This window comes from Rhododendron vialii, chromosome 2a (assembly GCF_030253575.1).
Source record: "Rhododendron vialii isolate Sample 1 chromosome 2a, ASM3025357v1".
Classification (NCBI taxonomy): Eukaryota; Viridiplantae; Streptophyta; class Magnoliopsida; order Ericales; family Ericaceae; genus Rhododendron; species Rhododendron vialii.
Genome location: NC_080558.1, coordinates 40,263,350 through 40,285,536, shown reverse-complemented (window position 1 = coordinate 40,285,536; position 22,187 = coordinate 40,263,350). Strand labels below are relative to the sequence as shown.

Genomic DNA, 22,187 nt, shown 5'->3' with positions numbered 1-22,187 from the left:
CCTATCATGTGCTTTACTAAGTGAATAGTTATGGTACATCTGTAGAAGGTGAAAGAAATCATGAGTTTTTTTCATTGTTGAATTCACATTCAGGTAAATCCAAATTTAATAGTTTTATCAGTTGCTTACTTGCTTACTGATTTGTTTTGGGAGTTCTCAAGTTAGGCTGTCGCTTCTTGGCCCCTGTGGAAGAGGGAACTGAAATCTTTTTGTTGGTTATCCAATTCCTGGATGCTGGGTGGTTGTATTGCTTTGTATGTTCTCTATTTCATCTCTGATTTTACTTCCCAATCGTTTAGTAAAGCTTTGTTTGGTTTGATATGTGTATCTGCATATGGTTTGTATACACCATCTGCTGGAATAGTACACTACATGGGGCATTTATTTCTCTAGAAGTGGATTTCCTACAATCTCGTTATCGTTTGTTATTTAGATAAGTGACATATAGTTTCTTTTGGCCATGGTTTGGATATTCAACCAAGGTCAAATGTTCATGAAATTACGATTGTGGAACCATGTATAACAGAAAGCAACTTTAAAGAACAGAAATCATTCAGGTAGGAGGAACGAGAATAGAAACGTGATATGTCAAGTTGGATGACCAAGCTTTTTGTATTTTACTGCTGAAGTTTCCATATCTCTAGGTTGTAGATTTGGATAGGAAAAAGTTTGGGATTATTTTGGATCGCTAAATTTACTTTTTTGGAACATACTCACACCATGTATAACAGGAAGCAACTTTAAAGAACAAAATCGTTCAAGTAGGAGGAACGAGAATAGAAACGTGATATGTCAGGTAGGATGACAAAGCTTTTTGTGTTTTACTGCTGAAGTTTCTATATCTCTAGACTGTAGATTTGGATAGGAAAAAGTTTGGGATTACTTTGGATCGCTAAATTTACTTTTTTAGAACGTACTCACACCACATTGGAACTTGCTTTCGAGAAGATGTAATTGTTGTATAACCAACTTTGATCCTTGGGTTATTGAAGATATAATGTTAACAAAGTTTGATCTTGTTCGTGAGACGTTCATAGAAATTTTCAGTGGAACCATTTATTGCAAGTCAAGATTTAAACGAATTCCGTTGGATGACATTTCAATAATATTTTGATAATGTGAGAAAAATAGGGGAGGGGGCTAGGCATGAGACATGCCAATCTCTACTGGTGAGTCCAAGCAGTCACTATTTAAGTGCCACAATGATAATTCTGATTGGCAAACCCTGCGAAAGTGATATGTTTTGATCTTGAGTTTTATATTCTACCAAGTCAGTAATTATTGCATCATTTTTCCATGAATGTTTACATCTGGATACACTGAGGTGTTTTATTTGCTTCCAAAAGCTCATTTAACCTATAAGTGCGAGGATCCAGTGCTGGAAAGCCTACTGGGTTGTGTCTTGGTCAGTCTTTTGGAAACTTGCATTGAACTGTAGTAGTTTCTGAAGCTTCCATTGAGCATCGACTCTTGGGATCCTTACTTTTCTTGGTCTTTAATTTCAATGCTCTTGCTTATGTGTTAAACGTCAATGGCTTTTTCACAGAAACGTCATGCCACAATGCCATAGCAAGAGTGCTTCTCTACTCTATGCATTTATAATTGGTCCTTTGTGGCTATAGTATCTTTTGCATTGAACTTTATGTATAAAGTTCTAATTACTGAGATATAGATAAGACCGCATTTTGCAAATTAATTGCGAAAGATCATAATACCACAATTTTCATGGTGCTTTCTCCGTTGTAGCAAAAGAGTTACGCTAATGTAAGTATGAATACCATGTTGTTTGGTAGGAGACATACAATTCCATTCATTTTGTAGATCTCTTCCTTCTACTCTTCGTATTGATTCCAGCGTAGATACATTTTGCTTGACCAAATGTGATATTTCTACTTTTCTCATATAGACCCTAAAGTTCCTGAATTTGTTTCCACAGGCTGGTGCTGTTGTGTGGTGCATTGGGTTCCAAAAAATTGACGGTCAAAAGATCTAACGATTTTAGGAGGTACATGTTTGTGCTAGGAGGTAAAAGTGTAACTCAGTTTAATTCGAATATGGATAGTGTCCTTGGTTTGGAAAGTGTTGTCTGTACTAAACTCAACCAAGTTGTTTGGAAGTGTTGGGAAGAGAGCATGAAATGTAATTCTTCATAATTGTACATATAATCTTGTATAGTTTGCAGCAAATCCTTCCCCTGTGTGTGACCAACTACTCTGAGCTCACTAAGGCTATGATTAGATCAAGGATTTCGGCAGGGTAATGGAAAAGGGCAAAGTTGCAAGATCTTTTGCTACGAGCTATCACATTTAATAACTTTTTCTATTTCCTTTTCCTGCTACTTACCCAATCCCTGATCGAAATACAGCCAGAACAAATTTGAAGGAAAAACCCCAAAAAATTGCTGCCCTTGAACATAACTTCTTTCCTTCGACGAGCATGGCATGAGCGAAGAACCTAGTCTATCTATAACAAAACAAACCAAGTAGTAACTTTTTCTCCCTCTTCTAAAATGATCCTCCCTCGTATCATATCCATCTAGTATCAAAAAAAAAAAAATCATATCCATCTATATATCCCCTCTTTTTGTATCCTTCTTCTCCCCTCTAAAATTTTAACCTTTATCAAACAAACTGTAAAGGTATCGGGTACCCCATGTTAGTGTATAGAGAACATGCTTTTGTCACAATAGAAAAACAATTCTTCCTTTTAAAAAAATAGAGAAAGGAGTTCACTTTTGGACCATACCAGATGTTGTTCACTCCGCTTGGTTCACCATTTTGAGAGTAACTTTTACTCTCGGCACAGTCTTCAATAAATCTCTTTCTACTCATTACCACTCAACTCTCAAAAATAACTTTCTAAAACCTCAACCAAACAAAGTGGTTATCTCTCTAAGTCAATACTCTTTATTATTTCAAATAGGGTTATTTGTTCAAATTTGTACTTTGTACAATTGCAATAAAACTAACAAATATAGTTGTTCGTCCAAATCACTACTCTTTATTATTCTAGATAGGGTTATCTGTTCAATTTATACTCTTTATAATTGCAATAAAATTAACAGATGTGCTTATCTGTCCAAATATATACTACCATGTATTATTCCAAAAAGACTAACAAATAAGGTTAATAATAAACAATATAGATTAGAACAAATAACCACATCTTTTGGTTTAATGCAGTTATATAGAATACAAATTTCATAGATACTACTTACATTTCAGAGAGATAACATTATCTGTTGATTTTTTTGGAATAATAAACAATATAGATTTGAACAAATAACCACATTTGTTGGTGTAATGCAATTATATAGAATACAAATTTCGTAGATATAACATTATCTGTTGATATTTTTGGTATAATAAATAATATAGATTTGGGTAGATAGATAACCACATTTGTTAATTTTATTATAATTATATAGATGTGAAAATGTAATTGTGGACCTGCGACCAAATCACCCTTTTACTAATTAATACCTTAAAAACTAGTAAAACCATTAATAAATTGGCACCGATAACATTATGTGTTACTATTTTAGAAGATACAGAAAATTGATTAACACAGATAATAGTATCTGTAAATTTATTTTTGAGAGGAGTAGAATATATTGACAAAGATAACATTATTTGTTTTTTTTTTTTTTAAAAGACATGGATAATAGTTAACACAAATAATGAAATTTGTCAAATAATATTCTCTATATCCTGCCAAAAAAATACAGATCTAGTTATCTATAAAAATAATTACACTTTCTTGAGCCAACTTTACTAACAAAATGTTGTCGATTACTAAAATATATATGACCAAAAATATGAAAACTGATTTTCGCGCTCCAATTTTTACTGATGGCTTTCTACTTTTAATTTAATAACTTCATGAACAAAGTGGAGCGTCATCAGTAAAAAGTAAAGCGCAAAAATCAAAGTCCCAAAAAGAAATATTTTTTGACATCTACACAATACACATTCCACAATCGTTTTTAATATTATTACATAAACCAAGACACTTTTTTCAAATTTAGTTTTTCTGAAACCATCAGTCAATTTAAAGCACACAAAGTCTAAAAGTTAATGCCACAAAGTCCAAAACAATGATAAAAGAAATGTCAAGTGCCTTCTCTCTCTCTCTCTCTCTCTCTCTCTCTCTTTCTCTCTCTATGAGATCTGTTACGATATTTTCTTCCCTCTACAAATATCAAGTTTTTCTCTCTCTAACTACATCCATGGCCGACAAAATTGAACCACCACCCCATCAACTTCACCGAGAAGTTTTCGCCTGACATTTTAGAGAAGATTAAGGAGGTACAAGGACGACGTGATACCAGAGATCTGGTCGGCGACAGAGTTGGAAGCGACCGACGAGATTTTGTTTGAGATGTGGTCGCCGACGAAGTTGGAGGCGGCCGGCAGACCTCAGACGAAGAGATCTTCGTCGTTGTAGCATGTCCTTTCATTCGCAAGTGAGGGGTATTTTTGTATTCTGGGACGCTCGATGGACTGGAAACCTTACCAATGTTTTCATTGGACTCACGGGCTCATCAAGCATCTCCAATAGCCTCAACAAAATTTTAAGGCTATGTTTGGACCTTATGGAAAGGAAAAGAAAGGAAAGGAAAATAAAAGAGAAGGATTACTGTTCACGACACTCAAAATATTTATTTTCTTCTATCTTTCTCTACAACCAAACAATAGGAGAGAAAATTCTTTAATTTTCCTTTCTTTTTCTTTCTTTTCCCTGAGTTCCAAACAGAGCCTAAGTGAATTAGCTAGAAAAAGTACATCTATCTCCTTTAACTAGCCCCTAAATTTTTGCACTACACAACAACCTAGCCAGCGGATTAAAAAAAAAAAACAGCCTAGCCTTTTTAGGCTATTAACATTATTATATATATATATATATATATATATATATATATATATATATATAAACATAAACACATATACACATCATATATATGTATATAATCGTACAATTCCCAAACCAGATCCACTCTCACCGCCACCATAAATTCGAGTTTTTGGCCGAAATGGCCATAAATTGTAATCAAATTGGGGGAATATCCATCTTTCTAAACGTTTTGTAAAAATATGCTATCGCTCCTTTTCAAAAGGCGTTATAGGTTTCCTATGTGACAAAGAGTTCAAGTCAGATTTATAACGCCTTTGTATGCCTTTTACAAAGGCGTGTTGTAAGTATTATAGCTCCTTTTGGAAAGGAGCTATAGGTTAAAGCTTCTTTTGGAAAGGAGCGATAGGTTAAAAACCCAAACTTTAATCAAATCATCCGCTTTTCTCCTCCTATCTGATATTTCTCTTTCTCCTCCTATCAAATTCAATAAAACAAACCATGCCAGGAATCTGCCAGGAATCATGTTGGGTGAAACTATAGCTCCTTTAGCTCCTTTTGAATAGGAGCTATAACTCCTTTTAGAAACCCGTAATATCAGTTATAATGCCTTAATGTATTGTTTTTTTAAAAAAAATTACGTCAATTAATTTCATGAGGGGTACATCATACAAAATAATAATGCACGCTTCACAACAAGATGGTACATAAAGAAATTGTATTTAAGCGAACGTGCACTTGCAATAAGATTCAATTGTGGAAAATATCTTGTTCGCACGTTATTGCGGTTTGCAACAAAATGCATATTGACCCTCTTGATTACTTCGGCAAATATTGGACAGTCGACACAACAATTGCCATGTATGGATCTCTCTCATTCAATCCACTACCTGACCAAGCCTACTGGCCGCCATACGATGGGCCAAGAATTCTTCCAAACAAAGAACGTCTCCAAGGCTAAGGCCGCCCGAAAGTGAATCGAATCCGAAATGAGATGGATGATTTGATTGAGCACCAACCGCCACAGACGTGCTCAAAGTGTGGTCAACAAGGTCACAACAAGAGAAGATGCGGAAAATGAAATTCAAATTACATGTCATGTGAAATGATGTTTTTATATGAAAAGTTTGTACTCATTAAGTCTTTTATGTTAATCAATTATTTATCCGGACGTGTTTCACTAGTTGAATTTGTTCAATAAGTTAAGTACTTAGTGAGGTTTAAGAGAAAGCAAATTCAAGAGAGAGCAAATTCATTCACTTGGTGATCGTGGGAGAGAAAAATTAATAGTACTCACAAACAATCATACTACAACAATATATGTCACTCTGTAAGAACAAACCCATGTAGTGGGTTTCTCTCTCTAACTCTTCTCCCTCTCTCTAGGGTTTCTCTCTCACTCTAGCTAGTATATCCCACCATACATATTTGTAAACAAATTACATAGTCAACATACAACTAATAATCAACCACTCCTCCCTCTAACTGTGTACCACATTCAAATCACCAATTCGGGCTCTTCCTCTCTCGTTTCTTGGGGAAGTTAATTTGGAAATTTCTATATCATATCACTCAACTCTTTTATATCCAATCTTTTTCAAATTAAAAATAATTCTAATTTTTTTAACACAATCGTAAAAATTTTTAATATCTTTATGGCCAGTCTATTTCTTTGGATAATACTACAAATTCTCACACTTTGTGTTTCAAAAATTGAGATAACTAACGTCGGTGTTTTTGGGGTTATGATTATATATAGCTTCTTTTCAAAAGGCGCTACTAGTTAAAATTATAGCTCCTTTTCAAAAGGCGCTATTAGGGTTCGAATGATAGCTCCTTTTCAAAAGGAGCAATTAGGGTTTAAATTATAACTCCTTTTCAAAAGGAGCTATCTACGTGGCGGCCACATGGCGCCTAACCGTTATAACGCCTTTTGAAAAGGAGCGATGACATATTTTTACAAAACGTTTAGAAAGATGGATATTCTCCCAATTTGATTACAATTTATGGCCATTTCAGCCAAAAACTCCCACAAATTCCGCCTTCTGCGACTCTGGCTCCGGCACCAAATTCTGTGTTCTACATGGAAGTGAAACCCATCTCTCTCTCTCTTTCTCACACACACACACACACAACCGGATCTGGAACCAAAACCCACAAATCCTCTCTTCTCCCAAACTGAAAACCCACAAATTCCTTTTCTGTGAAATCTTATCTCCAATTGAAACCAATGAAAAGCTCTGAAATTGGTTCCGCCGATTTCGTAATTAATTGTCCGACGAGATGAATTCCCTCCCGACGAAAGCCCCGGCAATCCGGCAAACTAGAAAAAAGTAAAATACTCTGGGGCGAGTGGTCTGTGCCTCGCTGGCTTGGGCGAGGTTTCTGTGGCTCGAACCAAAACCCACAAATCCTCTCTTCTCCCAAACTGAAAACCCACAAATTCCTTTTCTGTGAAATCTTATCTCCAACTGAAACCAATGAAAAGCTCTGAAATTGGTTCCGCCGATTTCGTAATTAATTGTCCGACGAGATGAATTCCCTCCCGACGAAAGCCCCGGCAATCCAGCAAATTAGAAAAAAGTAAAAAACTCTAGGGCGAGTGGTCTGTGGCTCGCTGGCTTGGGCGAGGTTTCTGTGGCTCGCTGGCGTTAGCGAGGTTGTTGACTTGTTGGGATTGGGATTTTAGGGCTTTACTCGGGAAAATTGCTTTTCCCACCCCCCCCGACACCACACCCCTCCCGGTCCCACACCCTTTTTCCGCTTTTACCCTCCCTCAGCCCTTTTAATTACCTTCCTCCGCCATTTTAATTCCCTGAGCCCTGCTGCCTCTAAACGGCAACGTTTGGGTTAAAAAAAATATCCTCACCATCAATTTGCAATCCTATGGAGCAGAAACGTAATTATGAGAGCTCTAGAGACAAAATTTGATTATGTCTCTTTAGAATAATATGATCAAAATAAAAAGATCTTCACACCCGTTCAAACGCATTAAAAATTGAAGTATTTAATTTTTTAACCATATTTTTTAATATATAAACAGTCTAAAAAAAACTTAAGTGCTCAAATTTTCGCTCCGTTTGAATCGGTGCAAAAATCTTGTTATTCTGATTATATTGACAAGATCTTTGCACCGATTCAAACGGAGTGAAAATTTAAGCACTTAATTTTTTTAGACCGTTTATATATATTAAAAAATATGGTTAAAAAATTAAGTACTTCAATTTTTAATGCGTTTGGACTGGTGTGAAGATTTTTTTATTCTGATCATATTATTTTAATTTATTTCTTTACTTAATTACTCGTATTTTTTTAAGGCCTTTCAACAAAACACCGTAAGACTTATTTTTTAGTTTTAAAACTTTCTTAGGATGTCCATTGAAAGGCCTTGGAACCAAAAATTTATTACGACCATTTAAGATGAAATGATCAGAAAAATAACATCTTTGCACTGGTTCAAACGGATTGAAAATTGAAACACTTATTTTTGTAATTATATTTTTTAATCTATAAAGGACAAAAAAAGAAAAATAAAACAGTCGTATAAATATGATCAATTGAAACACTTTTTTTTCTTAATTACTTTACAAAGCTTAAAATTAGACTTGAACCTATTATTAAAGAAAAAAAATTCAAACTAAAAAGAAAGAAAATGAAATAAAATGAAAAAAAAAATCAAACTGTAAAGTAAAGGAAAAAAAGAATGAAAGAAACGGTAAAGAAAGAAAGAAAAGGAAGAGAGAGAGAGAGAGGCGGGGGGTAATTCCGGAAAAAGGGATGTGGGGCCGGGGGGTGTGTGTGTCAGGGGAGGGGGGAATAGCAGCTCTCTTTACTCGGGAATCAAGCGAAATGGAGGCTGATGGAGATGCTCTGAAAATGCTATATTGGACCTACCGCTAGATTGCCCCTCCATTTTTCTCCTGAGCACAACTTTCTCCTCAATCCCCCACCTCTCTCTCTCTCTCTCTCTCTCTCTCTATCACAATGAGACTGGCCTTACACCGCTCCCTCATCACCACCCTCAGACTCTATCTCCTCTCTCCCCACTCCATCCGCCCCATATCCTCCACCACCCCCCAACCCCTCCCTCCACCACCCCCATCCCACCCCAACCCAAGAACCCTCACCCCTCACGATAAACAATTCAACTCCTGGCTCGACAACCTCAAACCCGGCTTCACCCCGTCCGACGTCGACGCCGCCCTCAAATCCCAACCCGACCCGGACCTCGCACTCGACATCTTCCGCTGGACCGCCCAGCAACGCGGCTACAAGCACACCGACCTCACCTACTTCACCATCATCCAGATCTCCGTCAAATGCAAGCGATTCGGCCACGCCCAGACCCTCATCGACGAAGTCCTCGCTGGAGCCTGCCCCCCCTCCGCCCCACTCTACAACTCCATCATTCGCTTCTGCTGCGCCCGCAGGTTCCTCTTTAACCGCGCTTTCGACTTTTACAAGAAAATGCTGAAATCCGATGAGGCTAAACCCTCCTTAGAAACCTACACCTTGTTGTTCAATTCTCTTCTTAGGAGATTCAATAAGTTGAATGTTTGTTATGTTTATTTACACGCCGTTCGGTCCTTGACTAAGCAAATGAAGGCGTCCGGTGTGATTCCGGATGCGTTTGTGTTGAACATGATTGTAAAGGCGTATTCTAAGTGTCTGGAAGTTGATGAGGCGATTCGGGTTTTCCACGAGATGGGGTTGTATGGGTGCGAGCCGAATGCGTACACGTATAGTTATATAGTCAAGGGGTTGTGTGAGAAGGGGAGGGTGAGCCAGGGTTTGGGATTTTATAAGGAGATGAAGGGTAAGAATTTGGTGCCGAAGAATAGTGCATATATGATTTTGATTTGTAGCCTTGCGATGGAAAGGAGGTTTGAAGGTGCGATTGAGATTGTTTTCGACATGTTGGGTAATTCTCTGGCTCCTGATTTGTTGACATATAAAACTGTGTTGGAAGGGCTGTGCAGGGAAGGAAGAGGTAATGATGCTTTTGAACTGCTTGAAGTACTGAAAAAGAGGGATAAAATGATGAATGAGAAGACTTACAAGACGTTGTTGAATGGACTTATTTTGTAAGTCGAGAGTAGTCATCTAACTTTGTTTCTCAATTTTGGCCTTAATGCTTAGATGTATCTCATTTGATTCTAGTGCCCCATTCAAGTTCAACTGCATTACTTGGAGCAAAGCGAGACATTAGCGCTGGTAAGTCAATTTGGGAAGTTTGATCACTTTGAACTGACTGATACATACCTCCACAAGTCTTGAAGGTTCTAGTGTCTGAATCATCTCCCCGATCCATGAAATTGTAGAATCATTAAGATTGCACATGATGAAATTGCTGCTAAAATGTGAACATATGTCTGCCCAGAATCTGGAACTTTTGAGTAAGTTGTTGGGGTTTAAAGGCTGATGTTTAGCATAATAGTTGCCTCCGATCCCAACTCCAACAACAGTATTGGCAATTGAAGGTTGTTACGAAGCATTGTAGGCAAAGTTGGTTTGCCCCATGGAGTTTGACCCTTTCTTTCCATTGCTTAACCGATGAAGTGGCATCAAACTGCCTTCAACAGTGATGTTGTTCTTGATTTTTCTACGTTGTGTTGGTAACGCTATGATGGTAGACTCTGTTGGTATCAGCTGTTGGGATCTTGAAAAGCAGAATGGGCATTATTAACTTGTGATTTTTCTTTCTGACCAGAACCATGAAGATGGGGTTGAATGAGCAGAATGTCTACTATCGGCAAAATGGACATTTTTATTCCTTTTTGAATTGTATTTGGTATACACAAGTTATTGTTTGCTATAAGGAAGTTGTTGCAGTCTTGGTCAACATTGACTGATGCAAAGTGCAATGCAGTAAGGTAGTTGTGTTGAAAAATTGGGTTCAATTGCGATGAGCCTGTTGCATGTCCCGGCAATTGGTGAACTTTTCAATCAAATTTGGGTTCTCTGTAAGTACAGGTACGTCTTTTCTGGGTTTTCTCTTGGGTGAACTTGATACTTCTAGGCATTTTTCCTCATTCAGTGTGCATGTAAGCCAAACCTTCGCTATTTTTGCTGTAAACCACAATCTCTATGAATAAAATTGTGGTTATCATGTTTGTTTCAAAGATGTTAATATTTTATGGTTCCAACATCTTTTTTGTTGTTCACTAGTGTTGAGTTACATGATCGAGTCTTAGTCTTGGGCCTGGGATATTTTCTTTGCCGTTCGAAATTTGTCCTCATTGTTTTGCTCAGCTCGAAGGCTAGTGGCTTATGCATTTCTTATATGTGCGAACTTATACATAGCCTATCATACCTATATAGGAGTTAGCGTGATCCTTCACTACAGTGGCTAATACATGGTGGTGAACATCAACACTTGTATTTCGCCAAGCGAAGAAAAAAACATCAAACACTAAGTAATCGACATTCTATATCCTGCAGCAGTGAGACTTGTTGGTCGAAGAAACACTCTTAAGTTACGAACAAATTATGCATGCAACTCCCTAACAGTAGGACGAGATATAACGAATCTTGTGATTGTCCTTGACTTCAGTGATCATATCGTTTTAGTTCCATTCCACCTCTACATGACCAAAGTTATCTCTGTACCACATTTATCGTCCCTATACGGCGACTTATCTGTCCCTTGGTATATGAACATAATTATTGAAAACTTTTCAAGGTACGGGAAAGAAATTTTAAAAACACTGCAGAAACCCGTCTCAATATATACTTTGGCTTTTACAGCTCCATTTTAATCATCGCCCATCTCTTGGACCGAAAGCAACCCCTGAAGTTCCCTTAGGCATGCTTGTAGGTGTGTTGTAACTATAATGGTAACGGCTCATTCCAAAGCCAATGCCAAAGTTGTCTTCTTCTACTTCTTGGGAGGTTGGTTTCCACTGCTCCACCAGGGGAGATAACACAGTCACCACATGACCCATATCCGGGCGCTGCAAAGGCTCCCTAACAGTACAGTGTCCTGCTAATTCCGTTACTTTGCATATGCTTTCAAAGGTTTCTTCATCTGGATCCAGCACAGGGTCTAGTGATTTCCTGATGCTGTCCTTGTTGTTAAGAATAAGAATCCTTCAGAACCAAGTAACTAGATGGCTGTTCTCGTCGGGTAAGCTCTCGCCTAGCGCTTTTCTACCTGTGATTATTTCCATCAGCACCACCCCAAATGCGAAAACATCAACCTTTGTTGTTACTCTCCCTGTCGCTGCAAACCAGAAAAACAGAATACGGATCAAATTCATAGACTCGGTATCCATATTGAAAATACACTTTAAAACTTCATAGGTCTGAAAGTTGTGCATGCTTTTGACCCACATTAAGCGTTAGGTATCCTTGTTGCCAAAATCTCTCTTTTATTTACCAATGGATAAAGACAAAATTTGAAACGAAACCATGCACCTAAATATGCCTTAAAATTCGGATCAAGAACAGAATGAACAACAAATGGATCAAGAAATTGGATGACAACAAAGAATTTAGATAAAGGGGAGGTATCGACCTTTGTGAGCCTAGATCTTTAAAAGTATACACATATATTTGTTCTTACCCAAATTTTTTTAATCCAAACACAACCTACTAGAAGTCTGGAAGGGGAAGAGGAGCTAAATGACAGCAAACTCGGTACTTACAAGCATACTCTGGCACTAAATAACCAAATGTTCCAGCCAACCTAGTCTCCACCAAGCACTTCCCATCTGGCGCGTTCTTAACCAATCCAAAATCAGACACCTTAGCTCTCATGTCATCTCCAAGTAGTATGTTCGAGGGTTTTAGATCTCTGTGAATGAAACTCTGCTGCGCTAAGCCGTGCAGGTACTCGACTCTTCTGGGAACATCCTAGGCTATGGTGACTCTTTGCTTCCATGTAAGCGGAGGTAATCCCATTTCACTGAACAAATGCTGGGCTAATGTCCCCTGAGGCATGTACTCATAAACCAAAAGCCTTTCACTCCCATTGATACAAAACCCAAGAAGCGCGACTAAATGTCGGTGCCTGACCTTTGATAGAACTGCAATTTCAGCTTGGGACTCACTGAGCCCCTTCGAACTCGACACCATTGCTTCCATCCTCTTAACCGCGATTTGGGTCCCATCTTGTAGTTGTCCTCTGTACACAACACCAAATCCGCCACGGCCCAAAACGTTATCATCACTGAAATTATCGGTCACTTCCCTGAGTACTTCTATTGGGATGGCAACGCTGCCACCATCATGAACTTGGATATCGTTGTTATCAGCACTACTTTGACTAGGCATTTCACTTCCAGAGCCTCCACCCTTTTTCGATTTCTCTTTCCCTTTTGAAGCCCATATGGATCTCCTACTCAGTTTCTTCACAACCCGTATGTAAACTACCAATGACAAAATTACTATCACAATCACAGCAACAATAACGGAACCAACAATCACCCAAGGTGATGTGGATGATTTACATGTTCCACAGTCCCAGTTCCAGTTCCACCGGATGATGAACCAGTAGTCCCATCGGATGAACTTTCACTCGGAGAGCTACTATTCGAAGAAGAAGGAGAAGGAGAAGTTGCATTTCCAGCAGAAACAATTTTCCCACCAAGATACGGGTTCCCAGATATCTTCACTGTTACACCCGAACCAAACGCGGGTACTTCACTGGAAATGTTATTATTGGAAACATCAAGAAGTCGGAGTTGCGCCAACTTTGTCAATCCAGGTGGAATAGTGCCAGTAAGATTGCTATCATTCAAAAGCCAAGTGGTCAATCCAGTGAGGTTAGCAATAGCAGGGGATATAATCCCACTCCAACCCTGTTTCCCAAAATTAAGCACTGTTACACTTCCTTAAGAATCACAGGAAACAGATTTGCACCCGTCACAAGGGTTATTCCCTGACCAAGATTCAGCTAAACCCATTGGGTAACCCAATCCCCCTGCAATTTCAAGCAATGTAGTCACCTGCAGGTCACACAGGCGGCGTTTCGGATTACAGAAATTATTCGTTTCCCCAAGACTCACCTGAACACCACTAGGAAAGCTAGGTAGTGGGCCCTGTAACTTGTTGTTTTGCAAGGAGACGTTAACCAATTTCGGGAGCGTAGTCAGAGACGTCGGGACAAGACCCGTTAACTCGTTATTGCGAAGCGAAAGATCAAACAAGGAGGTAGATTCGGAAAGATCAGGAATTGGACCCGAAAACTGGTTCTGATGTAGCCAAACCTGCGACAAATTTTATTCTTTCATCGGCGAAAAAAAAAATTCAATCGATAAAAAAAATGAAATCAGTAGAATTAGAAAAGGAAAGCATTGAGAGCCAAACCTGTGACAACTGCGGCATTGAACCAAGCACGTCAATCCTACCCGAAATCCCAACGTGCTGGTTGTTGAGCCCTAGGTTCTAAATCCCCGACTTGGCGAACGAAGGTGGCAAAGCACTGGTTAAATTATTATACGAAAGCCTGAGATTTTGAAGACTCGGGAGCGAGGCGAATATATCCGGCATTGTGCCGACTAGATTGAAATTTCCAACATAGATAGTGGTTAAGGTTGTGGAATCAACTAAGGTTTCGGGGAGGGTCCACGGGGGTAGATTGGGGTTTTCGCTGAGGCTGAGGGTTTGCAAGCTAGTTAAGCCGGTGAGGAAAGGGGAAGGGATTGAGGTGAAGTTGTTGTTGTCGAGATAGGCCTGTTGGAGGGAGGGGAGGTTGGAGAGAGAAGGGAGGGGGCCGGAGAGGCTGTTGCGTTGGAGAGAGAGGGATTTGAGGTGAGAGAGCAGGTTTAATTCGGAGGGCAGTTGGCCGGAGAGGGATTTGGAGGAGAGGGAAATGGAGGTGACGTGGCCGGAGGAGTCGCAGGCGACGCCGGTCCAGTCACAGGGGTTGGAGGTGGACCAACCGGCGGGGGTTGGGGTGAGGGATTTGGCGAGTTTGGACATGACCGCGACGTCATCTTTGGACGCGGTGGAAGTGGCGACAGTGGTGGAGGCGGCGGAGGAGAGATGGAAGAGGGAAGAGGTTGTGAGGAGGAAGAGGAAGGAAAAGTTGGTTGGATGTGTTTGGTGGTGTTCTACCATTGTTGTGGTTGTTTTTGTTGTTGGTTCTCTTTCTCTCACTGGGGGTGGTGAGGGGAGGGAGATTTGAGTGGTAGCTAAAATTGTTGTCGGAGGAGGAGAGTAGGAGGCGGGGTTGCCATTACTTTGGGGATGTTGACAAGGATTTCACCCGGGAAGTGTTTGTTGGGTTTGAACTTCATTATTTGGAGCAGAAAAACCTTTTTACGAAGAAGTCATGGAATTCAATCCCGATCGTCTAAAGTGTTTTTGGATAGTCCGAATTAAAAATTGAAAACGAATTCCACCCATTTATTGTGCGAACAGACGACTGTGATCACGCCGATGCGTGAACAGGCCTCCGTGCAAAAGAAAATCTCTTATTTGGAGGTCATCAGGAAGAAAAAAAAAAGAGCACCTTTATTTCGGGTAAATTTTACCTTTGCTTTCGTAGAGGTTTGGTAATCTTTCATTTTGGTCCTACAAGTTTTGTTTCGTCCAAGTGTCATTCAAACAATCGTTGGGCCTAAAATATTTTACTTACCCGGACAAGAGGAATCAAAATAAAAGTAAAACATAATGATAAATACTAAGAAAAATTTCTCTGAGTGAAAACTAGAAATTTTTATTTTTTCAAAATTCAATTTATTATTATTAAGATTTAAATTAATCTAGAGACAAATTCACCGAACAACAAAAATACTGTAAGTGCTTATCCTCCATGTGGCCGCATGTTTGGATTTTACGGAGGTCGAATTTTCCAAACCCTAAAGCCCACTGGAGGGTTTTCCCAACTGTTAACTTTATGACTCAAAATTAGTCGAAATGCGAGCTAGCTGTCCGGACATTCAGTTATAAAAAATAAAAAAAAAACTTATTAGAATATTAGTACGGAGTACTAAAATATTTAACCGGTCTAGCTCCCTCCTGTCCTGTGAAGATTGCTGTTCGTCAGGTTCCCCAGCTAAACGACCAATCAGCTCTCATCTCGTCATCGATGTATCATTTCAATGACGTGGCATCATATCATTGGCCTTTGTTCTCAGCCAGTCTTCTCCTTCGTTCTACTTACAAATTGGCCCAAATTCACCCAAAAGGGTGGAATTATTACAGTGATTTGGGAGAGAGAACGAGAATGGCGAGGACGAGCTTCAGCTGTGCGTCGAAGGCCACTTCGACGTTGATTATTCTGCTTGGTATTTCTTCATTAGGTGAATTGATCTCATCGTCGTTTGGAATTTTGCGATTGAGCATTTTGTGGATCTGTTCACGCGTTGTTGTTTATACTCTGAGAGATCTTAATTTAGTTACTGATTGTACCATTATGTTGTTTTTCAGTTTTGGCAAAGAAGTCGAAGGATGTTACTGAGCTACAGATCGGTGTAAGGTATATTCCTCGCTTTCCTATTTTCTTGTTGCGTATTCGTACGAACTTTTTAAGGTTCTCATTGCATTTGATCTTGTAGTTTTAATCAAGTTAGATGTGTTTTGTTCTCGCCGGTTGCTTTATCAAGAGTGGAAACTTGGAATCTGTGGTAAATTTTTGGTTGGAAGTTGCACCTGGTTTTATATTATGGAGTTCCATTTGTAGCTGTAAACTCCTACTGTGGGTTGGCTTTGAGCTGATTAGTGATAGACTGATCTTGTAGTGTTTTAGAAGAAGTTGATGTGAAGTTGAATTTATTGTCCCCTGGTCATTCTTGGTGGTTGCATGTTTCATTTGTCCTCGTTTGCAATTGAAGTTAAGGCTACTGTTGGAATACTTAATTGGCTTGGGGATTCTACATGTTTTGTGGACTAATTATAAGGTTTGAACTGGATTGTTTGTCGTGCGATATACTGTTAGTACTCTAGCAGTGAAGCATTTGCATACAGAGTTCTATAATTGTCAAAGTGGGTTTTAAGCCGTTCGTATGTGCGCAATTACCCCCAATGATTAGGGACTACATGAGTTCTGTTGTTGTTGTGTGGTATGTGCGCAATTACCTGTCAAGCTGCAAGAACATGTGCACAATTTTAGTGAGAACTATCCGTCTTGTGAAGTTGTAACTGTGTTAGCTGAAGACATGAACAAGAACGACCATTACAGTGAATTCCCTTTTTTCCTCGTCGGTGCATTGCTTTGGAATTATTGTGAATTCAATGAAGCTAAGTTTGCTTGTTTCTTTTCTGTCGGATAGATGACATCCAGATTGTGCAGTTCTTAGCAAATTACAACTGACAGATACAAAGTGGGGATGAGATTGTAGGATTTTTTTGGTAGATGGTTCAACTTCCTTGGAAGTCGTTAATAGCTAATTAACAGCAAAGATAAGGGAACTGAGTCGTATAATGTGTTTCTGGTACTAAAAGAGTTAGGATAGATAAGAGTGATCCCGTAGTTGGAGTTCATAAGCCTATGTTAAGCAACAACATATTATCACGTCAAGTTACAAATTATATAATCTTTTTTGTTGACCAGCAACAAGAAGCATAAATACAATGGATAGGCAATGATGATGAGCATTATAAATATGAAGTTACCTTTTTGCTAGTTTTCTGTATGCTTCTGCTTACTTGGCTTTTGAATCTTCCTCCTGTTATTGCAGAATAAGCTAGAATCTTGTGACATTCAGGCACATAAAGGTGATAGAATCAAAGTACACTATCGGGTGAGAATAACCGCAGCTTCTTCTTTCTCTGCCTCTACTGCTTTTTTCTTCTTTTTCTTTTGATTTTTTTTGGGATGAAATATTTTTATGAGACAGCAGTCATGTTAATCTCTTTAGACATTAACAATGTCATGGTCAGTTAAGTCGTCAAAGCCCTTACTATCTGCAGCTGATCAGCATTTTGATAGATATACCAGGGCCATGAATTCTAGACACTCAGCCGTTGAAAGGGATAGAAGTATGCAGTTTGTTTTCCTAGCATTAGAAATTGACATCCTCTTGTGGCCTGTTTCAGTTGTCTGCTGAACACCATAAATGTGCACTAGGAATACTAAACTAGTAGGGAGGATGTTCAGTCTTGCTAATATAGCGTCATCTTGTACCTCTAGGTCCTCTACTTGTGAGCCTATTGCTGATGTTGGTATTCACTTAGCTTTGCAGGGAAAACTCACAGATGGGACTGTTTTTTATTCCAGCTTGAAAGAGGTGACCCAATTGAATTTGAACTTGGTAGCGGTCAGGTGATTAAAGGTATGTAGCAGTTGTAACAGCGAACTATTTTTTTTTTTTTGGAGAAGTTCAGCTATTTCCTTGACACCTGGTAGAAATTCAAAATGAAGTGAGTAGGCTACCATTCACCCTTATTCTGAGACCAATATGAGATAGGCCAAAGGGAGTTTGTTTTTTTTCCCTCCCTCGTTTTAAATGACACAGAACACCTTCCTTCTTATGCCTAAAAATGAAGCCTTGATTGGATAACAAGCGTATAACAGTCAGAAATGGTAGCATAGCAGCATTTGTGGAGAAACAAATTATCTGGAAAACAGATTGGACGCATGGAAAGGTCTTTATGCAAATAAGATGTCAGATGCAATGCAAGTTGTTCTTCCTTGCATCTGCTGCACAAATGAACTCTTCAACAACTAAAACTCTTTCTAGAGGCTACAAATGAGCACAGTGCGCATTTGTTGATTCTCGCAACAATAGGTGTTGCATGACACAAGAGTACATGACGCATTTCCAGTTTTTGAATTGCCCTGGGAAATCCAGGTTCTGTTTTCTTTTTTCTCGTAGCATGTTTTGCAACAGCATGAGAGTATAAAGTTTTTGTGGCACACGATAATGAATTCTACATGACCTAGTTGCAATATCAGATCCCAACAACTGAAGAAATGTTAAGACATATAAGCGGCCTTCGAATTTGAGAAACAAGAAAAAGGTTACTGGACTTTTCTTTTTGCGTTTTGCAAAGTATTCTGTTAGTATGATGTGTTTTGTTATAATAATGCAATGAGCTCTTGTAGCATCATAGCGGAGCACTTTATACTTTATAGGCGTATTGGGTATTATACATGTGCTAAGCAATCGTAGCATTTCATGGATTCAACCTTGTGCAAGGAAATGACCAGAGTGAAAACTAAATTGCTCTAAAGAATATAAGCCCTAAATTGCTCTAAAGAATATAAGCCTTACTCGCAGGATGGGATCAAGGACTGTTGGGGATGTGTGCGTAGGGGAGAAACGAAAGTTGAAAATACCTGCAAAATATGGTTATGGAGAGCAGGGATCACCACCCAAAATCCCAGGTAATTCTTGATCACATGTTCTATTTTCCTTGCAGTGCATACCTCTCGTCAGAGTAGGTGTAATGTCAGAGTAGGAGTATGTCATAGATGCAGAAAACGTAATACAGCCTTAGATTGCCCCATAACCCATGACACCTAAGATTTCTTTTCAGGGTTGTCCTTGAACGCATAAGGTCCACTCCAAAATTTTATTTCCTTTACCGTGTTCCTAATTCCTTTGTTGGCCTAGACTATGGGCCCACAAAAAATGCTTTGTACTTGCTTTAATGATGAAGTTCAGGAAAACCACATCCTGATACTCGTAGACTGATTTTGTGAAAGATTCAGAAGAATGTTCCTATTGTGCCTTTTGAGGCTTATTTCAGCATCTCCAACTCTTGGCTTCAAATCCTATGTGAAGTACAAATGGTAACTTTTGGCAGCCTCTTTTGATCCAACCCTAATGGCAAATGGTGTGTCAAATCCAACGTGGATTTGGCTCCACACCCATTTGCTTCAAATTTAACTCATGCCAAATCTAATTTTGGCATTTTGATACTTGAAAATTTGACATCAAGGTTGGAGATAGAAGTTTGTCGATGTCAAATTTGGAGATGCCAAAATGCCACATAAGCCTTCAAAACAATTTGGCATCTCAATTTGAAGTCATGGGTTGGAGATAGTCTTTTGATACTTCTGTTGAAGTGAAAGTAGGGTAATCTTTTCTCATGGAAATCTTAACTTCGGCCCATTAGCGTCCGTCTCTTCTATGAATATAGGCTTCTTGATTTCTTTGTAGCCAACATTGTTAGACTTTACTTCGTTTATGATGCTGAATAGTAACTAGTGGCTTATATGTTTCTATTTATCCAGTTGAAATCTTGCAGCCTTCGAAATTCATGTGGGCATACTGATTCAAACCAAATTTGTCCATCATAATCTAGTGTTATATTGTTTTCTCTTTTGACTTTCACGTATTTGACAATATTTTGTTTTGGAAGAATTAAAACATTTCTTTGACCATTCACAGGTGGTGCAACTCTCATCTTTGACACTGAGCTTGTGGCAGTGAACGGGAAAACAGCAGGTGGGAAAACAGACGATAGTGAGCTATAATCAGAGACATCTCTAGTTGAGGTTCGTTTCCCGGTAGCTGAATTTTGTGCGATTCAGTAGATTGGTATGACCTTGGACAATGCCAACTAGATTTCCAGTTATATGGTGTTCCCTGAGATATTGGAAATCTATATTTATTATCATTATACTTTAGACTGGGGATTTTTCTTACGTTCTTCTGCCTTTTGGAGTAGGGCGTGATGAATTTAATTTAGAGCTTTGAGTTCCTTCCTTCCTTGGGTCTTTAGCTTTTACCCCGTGTTATTTTGTTGGTGCTACAAGTGAGCCATTTGTTGAGGACTCGAGCTATTGAATTTGTCATTTGCCTGGTGAAAGAGCCAAGGCAACTTCGCAGGGCAATCAGACTATTACAAAGGAAATTATTTAGTGGTCTTGGGCGCCGCCACATAGGGCCCCAACTCCCTTCTAATACTTGGCTTCACATAAATGTGTTATAAAAAAGGGTGTTGGGCACTACCTGGTGGTGCCCGAGACCACTGAATAAAAATACAAGACCGTGTATGTATGTTGTCTCTGTAATAGCACTATTACATGCATTGTATACTAGAAAGGGGTGTGTCCGTGGGATCTTCCACGGTACCTTGGGGTCTTCCGAGAGGGGTGTATCCGGCTATTGTTTGTGTACTAGAAAGACAAGTATCATAACATGAGTCGTTTATTTTGTAGAATTTGTTGAGAGTCTTATTTGCGTTAAAAATCAAATTTATCGAAGATTGATAGCAACGTGATAGAATAATTTGTTTTGCTATTTATTCTTAGCGGCACACTGACTATTCATTTTTAAAAACAAAATTTTGTCCGATCATGTAGCTATTTATATTAATAAGTGAAGAGAGATAGATTAAAAAAAAAATTATTGAATACCGTGCCCAGAAATTTTGAGTACCAAAAACAAACAAGCTTAAGTGACCGAGCAAATGGTCCAATGACTCCCATATGTGTTTGGAAAATTCTTACTCCACTCATTCACACATCTATTTAAATACTCATACTCACAACAAGGGTGGGGTCCACATCCACTGGGTGTGTAGTGTGTGGGGGTCCACCCTCCTTGTGAGTGTGGGTCCCATTTATATGTTTCCTCTTTATGGTCCCACATGTTTTTGCGCATGATCCCTCGTCAGACTCAAGCTTGCCCATTTCTCAATAATGGAGAGTATATTGTATTGAGAATCTGTGATCATTTAGCATTGACTTTTTTTTTTTGTACGATTTACTGTAATTCTTATTAATAAGACTGATTACTCACTGGTTTAAAAATTTTAGAGAGCTACAAGCATGTTTAGAACTTTTGTGGAATCATTAAATTTCCAAATAACATTACAGTAATGTTGGGGTTTTTTTTTTTTGGAAGACTTTAAAAGGGATATTGCAGAATACAGAGAGTCGAAGAATGGTTACGATTGTATCCTAATCAAGGTTTGTTCGGATATTTCTTATTTGCAGTGATTAATAATATGGTGACCGATTGATTAAAAAAAAGGTTTTTTCAGTATTTCTCCATTTCATGTCACAGTTATTGCATTATCGTGCCATTTGTGGACGTAATCTTCAAAACTTGACTTGCACACATCACATGTGTCAAGCCTCTACTGACTCGTAATTGTGTTGATTTTGTGACGGTAATGTAAAAGTTGGTATTATGGTATAATAAGAAATCAAACAGCTCAAACTCAGCTCGGCATGTAGCTTGTTCGAAATTATTTAAAAAATATATAAGTCAAGCTCAATCATGTTTTTTTATTTTTTTATGTATTCAAGCAAAGTTTAAGCATATGGCCATATGGGTGTTTGGCTCGATAGGCTTATGAACAAAAAAATTATTCCGTAAATACTACAAATATAGGCATAGATTAATAAATATCCTAAGACATGAGATCTACATCGGCCTCTCGTATAAATATTTTCACCAATTTTACAATATTATTGCATCCAAATAGGAAAT

General features: G+C 38.7%; 1 protein-coding gene and 2 pseudogenes across 1 annotated transcript; 2 read left to right on the top strand and 1 right to left on the bottom strand.

Moving 5' to 3' along the window:
- Nucleotides 1–8,777: 8,777 nt before the first annotated feature.
- LOC131317730 (receptor-like kinase TMK4) lies at nucleotides 8,778–14,953 on the bottom strand (annotated as a pseudogene).
- LOC131317728 (pentatricopeptide repeat-containing protein At3g25210, mitochondrial) lies at nucleotides 8,836–10,973 on the top strand. The gene has a single exon (XM_058347306.1). The coding sequence runs from the start codon at nucleotides 8,836–8,838 to the stop codon at nucleotides 9,937–9,939; it is 1,104 nt and encodes a 367-aa protein (XP_058203289.1). The 3' UTR covers nucleotides 9,940–10,973.
- Nucleotides 10,700–20,452, top strand: LOC131317729 (peptidyl-prolyl cis-trans isomerase FKBP15-1-like; annotated as a pseudogene).
- The last annotated feature ends 1,735 nt before the right edge of the window (nucleotides 20,453–22,187 follow it).